Source organism: Triticum urartu, chromosome 3A, assembly GCF_056163025.1.
Source record: "Triticum urartu cultivar PI428250 chromosome 3A, HENAU_Tu73, whole genome shotgun sequence".
NCBI lineage: Eukaryota > Viridiplantae > Streptophyta > Magnoliopsida > Poales > Poaceae > Triticum > Triticum urartu.
In genome coordinates, this window is record NC_141875.1 from 44,107,919 (window position 1) to 44,117,907 (window position 9,989).

Here is a 9,989-nt window from a genome sequence, read left to right on the forward strand (position 1 = left end):
ATATATACTGTCGGTATCGTCCAAACAGTGCGTGCATGCGCGGTATCCCTTGTTTGTCTGTCCTGAAAGGTTACTGAGAGCAGGCCAATCATTGATGGTCACGAACAGCAACGCCTTTAGGTCAAATTCTTCCCACATGTGCTCATCCCACGCACGTACACCTGTTCCATTCCATAGTTGTAAGAGTTCTTCAACTAATGGCCTTAGGTAAACATCAATGTCGTTGCCGGGTTGCTTAGGGCCTTGGATGAGCACTGGCATCATAATGAACTTCTGCTTCATGCACAACCAAGGAGGAAGGTTATACAAACATAGAGTCACAGGCCAGGTGCTATGGTTGCTGCTCTGCTCCCCAAAAGGATTAATGCCATCTGCGCTTAGACCAAACCATACGCTCCTTGCGTCATATGCAAACTCCTTCCCGTACTTTCTTTCGATTTTTCTTCACTGCGACCCGTCAGCGGGTACTCTCAACTTTCCGTCTTTCTTACGGTCTTCTCTGTGCCATCGCATCGCCTTGGCATGCTCTTTGTTTTGGAACAAACGTTTTAACCGTGGTATTATAGGAGCATACCACATCACCTTGGCAGGAATCTTCTTCCCGGGGCGCTCGCCCTCGACATCACCAGGGTCATCGTGGCTGATCTTATAGCGCAATGCACCACATACCGGGCAAGCGTTCAAATCCTCGTACTCACCGCGGTAGAGGATGCAATCATTAGGGCATGCATGTATCTTCTGCACCTCTAACCCTAGAGGGCAGACAGTCTTCTTTGCTTCGTACGTACTCTCAGGCAATTCGTTGTTATTTGGAAGCATATCCTTTATCATTACCAGCAACTTTCCAAATCCCTTGTCAGATACACCATTCTCTGCCTTTCATTGCAGCAATTTCAGTGTGGTGCCTAGCTTTTTCTTGTCACCTATGCAATTCGGGTACAACAATTTTTTGTGATCCTCTAACATGCGCTGTAACTTCTTCTTCTCCAAATCACTTGCGCAGTTTCTCTTTGCATCGGCAATGGCCCGACCTAGATCATCAACGGGCTCATCTGATGCCTCTTCTTCAGCTTCTTCCCGCATTGCCGGCTCAGCTTCTTCCCGCATTACCGGCTCAGCTTCTTCCCCCATTGTTGTATCATCGTATTCAGGGAACCCATGGCCAGGATAGCTGTCGTCGTCCTCTTCTTCTTCATTGTCTTCCATCATAACCCCTCTTTCTCCGTGCTTGGTCCAAACATTATAGTGGGGCATGAAACCGGACTTAAACAGGTGGACGTGAATGGTTCTTGACGTAGAGTAATTGTGACCATTCTTACAGCGAGCACATGGACAAGGCATAAAACCATCCGCCTGCTTGTTTGCCTCAGCCGCAAGCAGAAAAGTATGCACGCCCTCAACGAACTGGGGAGAGCATCGGTCATCGTACATCCATTGCCGGCTCATCTTCATTACACAACACCGAATAGACCAAATTAATACAAGTTCATACATAAAGTTCATACAACACTTAAATGCAACAAACAAATAACTCTCTAGCTAAAGCATTTAAATGCAACAACAAATACGATCAAGATCGCAACTAAGGTAACAATGGATCCAACAGCATAATGATACCAAGCCTCACTATCGATGGCATATTTTCTAATCTTTCTAATCTTCAAGCACATTTTCTCCATCTTGATCTTGTGATCATCGACGACATCGGCAACATGCAACTCCAATTCCATCTTCTCCCCCTCAATTCTTTTCAATTTTTCCTTCAAATCCTCATTTTCTCTTTCAACTAAATTTAACCTCTCGACAATAGGGTCGGTTGGAATTTCCGGTTCAACTACCTCCTACATACAAATATCTATGTCAACTTGATGGGCATAATTTGTCATAAACACGAAATGCAACTAGTTTTAAAAGAGAATATATATACCACATCCGAATCATAATAAGGACGAGGGCCGACGAGGACGGATATCAAAACCATGGCACTCTATGTATAACAAACAACGTACGGGTAAGATAATTATACGAGTAACTATATATCCAAATCACACAAACATCAATTTTTATATAAAATTTCATGAACAAGAGGCTCACCACAAGGTGGTGCCGGCGACGGGACGGTGCGGGCGATCGACGGTGGTTACGACGGAGATTTAGAAGGCACTAAGTAAACCACACCTACATATGCAAACTAAGTGTTATTTTTGACCTCAAATTGCATATAAATCAAATACTAGCACATATATATATATATATATATATATCCTCCCAAATTACTAAACTCACAAATTAATCACTATATAAAGCATTGCAAGAGCTAATCTAGCAATGAGAGATGAAAGGACAAAGTTGCTAACCTTTGTGATCATTTGAATGGATGGGGGCCTTCAAATCTTGACAAATTTTGGGCAAAATGTGTGATGAGCTCGAGAGGAAGAGGGGAAGAACAGAGAGGAGAGGGGAAAGGGGAAGAACAGAGCGAGCTCGGGTGGACGAAGGGTTTATGTAGGACGACCTTTAGTACCGGTTTGTGCCAAGAACCGGTACTAAAGGGGCTGGAGGGGCCCCAGTCTGACAACATCCTGCCACCACTCTCATTAGTACCGGTTCGTGGCACGAACTGGTGCTAAAGGTTCGCCACGAACCGGTACTAATGAAAGCGGCCCGGCTAGCCGTTGGAACCGGCACTAATGTATACATTAGTGCCGGCTCAAATACAAACCGGCACTAATGTGCTTCACGTTTGACCCTTTTTCTACTAGTGGTAGTTTGTACGTGCTTCGTTTGTATTGATTTTCGCCTGGTTTTCCATAAATTAATTGGGCAATTCTCTTCTTCTTAATTAATCGATGAGGCAAAACGTTTGCCCCCATTTCGAAAAAAACAATACGCCTAAGATAATTGTTGAGTAGGAGGAGAGGTAAATGAAAGAAATATACTTGCCATGTTTCAGCTAAGAGATGACCTTTAGGAACAAGATAAAACAATTTTCCCCATTCTATAAGATGCCTTTTTTTAGTTACATATTTTCTGGTACAATCCCCACAACTTCAGGAGATAAACTTTATCGTGCAATATGTTTTTTTGTTTTCTCTAAATGACATATAGACATGCATGGTATAAGATATGACTGTATTATCAATATTGTATATGCTCTTATGGCGCTCCGACATTGGTTTGAATCAATACCTACTCATGGATATGACAAGACAAGTAAACTAATCTCACTTTTAGAGTGAAAAGATTAAAAAAACTAATCCTTGTAGAAAAACTAATCTCTGTTTCTCATATTTTTTTCCCACGATCCTCACGCAGATTAGTCCAGTAGGCACAAAAACCTGACTCAAGAGAAGGTTATGGCAAGAAACAAGGAAGTGTTGGGTCACATCAATACCCCATAAAAAGAACCTAAAAATTCTCGAGTGGATTAATTCGTAATCACTAGCAACCACTACTTATCTCATCTAATTACTAATTGAGCAAGGACTAAGGGTTTTTTTTGTGTGTGAGAAGGGCCTCCAAATATTATAAAGATTCACCAGAAATACAAAGCACCCAAAACATAATAAAAATGTCATAGATGACTAGTTTATCAAAAAAATTAAAAAAGAAGGATGACCCCCGGCCTCTGCATCTGGACGATGCATACGGCCACTTTATTAATTATTCTCACAAGACCTTACAAAGGCATACAACAGTAAGACTAAAGCCACCGTCTAAGCAACAACTGTCGCTACACATATCCAATTGATGAAGGGGCGCAGATAGTCTGGACCTAATACCAAACAGACATCGCAGCCAAATCTAAACATCTAAGACCTGAGGTCCCAACCAGGACGCCTGCCGGAAATGGGGCACCTACCAATCCGGCGCACTCCTCAACCAGGATGCCTGCCGGGTATGAGGCCGCCGCAGCCATCTGCCATCAATCCATCTTCAGAGTTGTACTGTTGCATGTACCGTGCCAGGTCTCTCTGCTATCAACGCCACCACGACGCCTCACAGCACGACTAGTTTATCAAATAAAAGACGGCATGTTCTAATTAAGCTATTCTTGCATACTCAAAACGAAACTACTACTCCCAGCTCATCATTAATTTTGCTCCATCTTCGTGGATGGTTTAATCTCCATCTTCTTCCATGAGTTGGCGCTGCAGATGAGGGATCAATTATACATGAATATATTCAAGTGGCATTAACAGTACATGCTACTAATTAAAACCAGCTCTCAACGCGGTTAGCATGTACTAGTGATATGAGATGGATGATTCAGAGAATATAATATACTTACTTATCCCATGTTTGCCCGGCAACAAATATACTGTATATACACATGAGAACGAAGTTACAGATGCACATAGTACATTCATGCATTGATACGGGTACATCTAGATGTGCCTTAGTTACTGCACATCTAAGTAACATAAGCAAGCATAGAAAGGAAAATGAAAAGAAAAAAAATCCATACGAATCTTTGCGTAAAATCAATGTTCGATATAGGACTTTAATGTGCAATACAATGGCACATCTAAATGTGCTTTAGCAAAACCGTGTGTGTGTGTGTATAGACACACACATATACATAGTATTCACCCAAATACTAGATTCTACTACAGGTCGTGCGTGCAGACGATGATCAGTTGTGCTGCGCATGCAGCTACGTCGCCGTCAATGTGCTAGCATACATCGATGATGGATCGATCATTAGATAGGTGGTATCTTTCAGAGGCAAACAATATGCAATTGTTTGTTAGATGGGAAGTTAAAAATAGAAGTATACTTACTTGTCCCATGTTTGCATGGCAACAAATATATATACATGCACGCGAGAACAAAATTACACACGAATACATACATACATACATTGATACAATGCATACATATGCATAGTATTCACCCAAACACTAGCTAGATTCTACAAGTCTTGCATGCAGACGACGATCAGACAGTGCAGGCATCTACGTCGCCGTCAATGTCACCGTACGTGCTGATTGGTGCAAGGTTGACACACCTCAAGGGCTAGCATAGCATACATTGATGATGGATGGATCATTAGATAGCTGGTAGTATCTTTCAGAGGCAAACAATATGCAATTGTTTGTTAGATGGGCAGTTGAAAATAAAACTAAACAGAAATACAGAATTATAATCAAAATCAAGGGTGTAATTCAGTGGCGTGGCAGTGCAAAGGGGGAATGGAATTAACTCAAGGAGGAGAAGAAAAAATGACTACCTGTTGGATTCATCATGTGGCGTGCGGTCGTGGTGGTCGTCGGCGTCGATGCCTTCCAGTTCCAAGAAGGGCGAGACCTCGTCATACTCGTGCTGATGGCCGCCAGCGGTAGCAGTGTGATCGAGCAACAACTGATACTTGTTTTCTTCTTGCGAGACGGCGCCACCCATGTTGGCAATGGCGCCCTCGTAGTACTGCGGCTGCATCGTCCACGGTAACGACGGCGCAGCAACGACGCCGTCGTCACCGTTGTCATTACCGTATAATCCTGACGATGCTGGTGCGGAGTTGTGCTCGTCCAAGTAGTGCATGTTGCTACCCTCGGTCGGCGCCGGAGGTACATCTGCCGTGGGCGGCGGCAGGGAGAGGGGAGGGGAAGTCTGTAGTCGGCGGCGGCAGTGGCGGATCTGGGCGTGGAGGCGGCGCAGGATGCCGTACTCCTGGCGGAGCTGGTTCTCGAGAGCGGTGATGGCGGGGAGGCAGCCGCCGGCCGGGTTGGCGTCCCAGGCGGCGGCCTCGTAGGCGAGGCCGCGCATGGCGTCGTCGCGGCGGGCGCGGTCGGGGCCAGCGCGGCGGAGCGTCTTGAGGATGTTGCTGACGCCAAAGAGGCGGTGCGCGCTGCGGAAGAGGTCCGGGCGGTCGTGCGGGAAGTAGCGCGCCAGCGGGCACTCCGCCGTGCACCGCCGCCGCTGGTGCTTGCAGGCCGCGCACGCGGGCTGCTGTTGCTGCTGCCTCGCCGCCGGCATGGCATCCCCCGCTACGTAGTCGCCTACCACTTTTTCCGCTTTGTTTGTTGTGTGCTCTGCTTGATAATAGGATCGATGGTCGTCTTCATGCACGAGCTAAGCTTAATAATTAGTTAGAATATTTTTTAGAAAAATAATTTGTTAGAATATTGACTGGTAACGATTCATTAGACACGTACGTGCTCAACTTTTTTTTTAAAATCGTACGTGCTCAACTTATCCAAGCAAAGTTAAGAGAAGGATCAGCTAGAAACGTGTGAAAACAGATTTTTATTTCCTTTTTATACATTTGATTTGCCAAAAATGCAAGTGTTAAGTCAAAATTTGTTTTTTCCGACCAATTCATGTGTCATTCACGTTTGGTTTCTCCATCCAAAGGGGTTTTGACAATGGTGTGACAATTTTGCAAGGATCATGCATGTTCAGTCGGGCGGGCAGCGGGCAACGCCCTCGGCCGGCGCGCCCCTTCGATGGCGGAGGCAGTGAGAGGGCGTGTGCGCCGTGAGCCACATTCATTGTGGAGCGGCGCGCTCTATAGCGGATTGAATGCGGGCAGCTAGCGCCGGGCGGGAAGCAAGTGCGGGATGGGGAAGGGATTTTTGGTGGGCCAGGGCGGGCAGAAGTGGGCTTGGGATCGGTCCGGACTCCAGCAAAGACCCCCTCCCCTCCCCCCTCCCCACGTTTGTCTCCGCTTTGCGGAAGAAATCGCGCCGGACCGTGCCACCGACCAATACAGACCCGCGTTGGATGCCTTCCGTTGTCTGGACAACATGGTCCGGACGCATGCATGAGGTTTGCGGGTCGGTGTTGGAGATGCCCCGGGGGATTTGATTGGGTCAACTTTTTTCTTCTCTCTCATGTCCGGTCGGTGGTCCTGCATTCACCCGGTCAATTTGAGAAGTTCGGTCGTAGGTGCTCTTACTCCCTCCAATCTATCCATAAACATCCATTTGAACCGCACAAGCAATATGGATTGTAGATAGTAGAATAGTTCAAGGCCCACATCAATTCGTCAAGCACAAATAATTGTTGGAAATATATCCTAAAGACAATAATAAATTGTTTATTATCATATTTCTTTGTTCATGATAAAGGTTTATCATTCATAGTAGAATTGTATTGACCGAAAACTTAAATACATGTGTGAATACATAAGCAAATACTATGTCTCTAGTGAGCCTCTACTAGACTAGCTCGTTGATAAAAAATGGCTAAGCTTTCCTAACCATGGACATGAGTTGTCATTTGACAACGGGATCACATCATTAGGAGAATGATACGGTGGGCAAGACCCAACCGTAAGCTTAGCATTCGATCGTATCACTTGAGTTTATTGGTGTAGCTTTCTTTATGTCAAGTATCTATTCCTAAGACCATGAGATCATGCAACTCCCAGATATCGGAGGAATACCTTGTGTGCTACCAAACATCACTACGTAACTAAGTGATTATAAAGATACTCTACAGGTATATCTAAAGGTGTCTATTGGGTTGGCATGGATCGAGATTGAGATTTGTCACTCCATGTGACGTAGAGATGTCTTTGAGCCCTCTCGTTAATACAACATCGTAAAGAGCTTGCAAGAAATGTGGCTAATGAGTTAGTCACGAGATCTTGTATTATGGAACGAGTAAAGATACTTGTCGGTACCAAGATTAAACTAGGTATGGAGATACCGACGATTGAATCTCAGGCAAGTAGCATATCGCCAAAAGGGAATTGCATACAGGATTAACCGAAACCTTGACATTGTGGTTCAACCGATAAAATATCTTCGTGGAATATGTAGGAACCAATATGAGCATCCAGGTTCCGCTATTGGTTATTGACCAGAGAGGTGTCTCGGTCATGTCTACATTATTCTCGAACCCATAGGGTCCGCACGCTTAACGTTCGGTGACGCTAGAGTAATATTGGGATATGTACGTTGGTGACTGAATGTTGTTCGGAGTGCCGGATGGGATCTAGGACGTCACGAGGAGCTCTGGAATGGTCCAGAGCTAAAGATTTTACATATGGGAAGATTTTTCAGGGTTCCGAAAAAAATTTCAGTTTTTTCGGTATTGTATTGGGAAGCTTTCAGAAGGTTCCGGGAACTTCTGAAGGAGTCCAGAAGTCCACCAAGGGTTCCACCATGTCCCAAGGGTCGGCATGGGCTGAGGGGAAGCGCCCTGGCCTTATTGGGCTAGGCGCACAAGTCCGTCAAGGCCCATGTGGCTTGGGAGAGGTGGAAAGTCCACTTGTGTATGGAAAAGGAGGGAACTGGACTAGGAGTCCAACTCCTCCCCTTTGTGCGCCCCTAGGGCTTGGATGGTTGACCTGAAGAAAATATGCCCTAGAGGCAATATTAAAGTTATTATTTATTTCCTTATATCATGATAAATGTTTATTATTCATGCTAGAATTGTATTAACCGGAAAGTTAGTACATGTGTGAATACATAGACAAACAGAGTGTCACTAGTATGCCCCTACTTGACTAGCTCGTTGAATCAAAGATGGTTAAGTTTCCTAGCCATAGACATGAGTTGTCATTTGATTAACGGGATCACATCATTAGAGAATGATGTGATTGACTTGACCCATTCCGTTAGCTTAGCACGATGATCGTTTAGTTTGTTGCTACTGCTTTCTTCATGACTTATACATGTTCCTCTGACTATGAGATTATGCAACTCCCGAATACCGGAGGAACACTTTGTGTTCTACCAAACGTCACAACGTAACTGGGTGATTATAAAGGTGCTCTACAGGTGTCTTCGATGGTACTTGTTGAGTTGGCATAGATCGAGATTAGGATTTGTCACTCCGATTGTCGGAGAGGTATCTTTGGGCTCTCTCAGTAATGCACATCATTATAAGCCTTGCAAGCAATGTGACTAATGAGTTAGTTGCGGGATGATGCATTACGGAATGAGTAAAGAGACTTGCCGGTAACGAGATTGAACTAGGTATTGAGATACCAACGATCGAATCTCGGGCAAGTAACATACCGATGACAAAGGGAACAACGTATGTTGTTATGCGGTTTGACCGATAAAGATCTTCGTAGAATATGTAGGAGCCAATATGAGCATCCAGGTTCCGCTATTGGTTATTGACCGGAAATGAGTCTCGGTCATGTCTACATAGTTCTCGAACCCGTAGGGTCCGCACGCTTAACGTTCGGTGACGATCGGTATTATGAGTTTATGTGTTTTGATGTACCGAAGATTGTTCGGAGTCCCAGATGAGATCAGGGACATGACGAGGAGTCTCAAAATTTTCGAGACGTAAAGATCGATATATTGGAAGGCTATATTCAGACATCGGAAAGGTTTTGAGTGGTTAGGGTATTTATCGGAGTACCGGAGAGTTACGGGAATTCGCCGGGGAGTATATGGGCCTTATTGGGCCTTAGTGGAATAGAGGAGAGGGAAGGGAAAAGATGGAGGCGCGCCCCCAAACCCAATCGGAATTGGGAAGGGGGCCGTCCCCCCTTTCCTTCCTCCCTCTCTCCTCCTTCCTCCCTCTCCTACTCCTACTTGGAAGGGGGGTGAGGGAGTCCTGGATTAGGGGGTCTCCGGACAGCCGGACTATATCCTTTGGCCGGACTGTTGGACTATGAAGATACAAGATTGAAGACTTCGTCCCGTGTCCGGATGGGACTCTACTTGGCGTGGAAGGCAAGCTAGGCAATGCGGATACGTATATCTCCTCCTTTGTAACCGACCTTGTGTAACCCTAGCCCCCTCCGGTGTCTATATAAACCAGAGGGTTTTAGTCCGTAGGACAACATACAATCATACCATAGGCTAGCTTTTAGGGTTTAGCCTCTCTGATCTCGTGGTAGATCAACTCTTGTACTACTCATATCATCAAGAACAATCAAGCAGGACGTAGGGTATTACCTCCATCAAGAGGGCCCGAACCTGGGTAAACATCGTGTCCCCTGCCTCATGTTACCATCGGCCTTAGACGCACAGTTCGGGACCCCATACCCGAGATCCGCCGGTTTTGACACCGACATT

General features: G+C 45.4%; 1 protein-coding gene across 1 annotated transcript; it reads right to left on the reverse strand.

The window, feature by feature from the left end:
• Positions 1–4,093: 4,093 nt before the first annotated feature.
• On the reverse strand, positions 4,094–5,979 carry LOC147978359 (LOB domain-containing protein 4-like). The gene is made up of 2 exons (XM_087516585.1): positions 5,234–5,979; positions 4,094–4,151 (listed from the first exon to the last, which is right to left on the reverse strand). Exons 1-2 carry the CDS (start codon positions 5,977–5,979, stop codon positions 4,094–4,096), a joined length of 804 nt encoding a protein of 267 aa, XP_087372711.1.
• Positions 5,980–9,989: the final 4,010 nt, after the last annotated feature.

What these genes read in the sequence shown, in the direction of transcription:
- LOC147978359 (XM_087516585.1), bottom strand. Translation starts at nt 5,979, where the DNA reads ATGCCGGCGGCGAGGCAGCAGCAACAGCAGCCCGCGTGCGCGGCCTGC. An exon ending in CCACATGATGAATCCAACAG is followed by an intron (nt 4,152 to 5,233) that starts GTAGTCATTTTT and finishes CCTCATCTGCAG; the next exon opens with CGCCAACTCATGGAAGAAGA.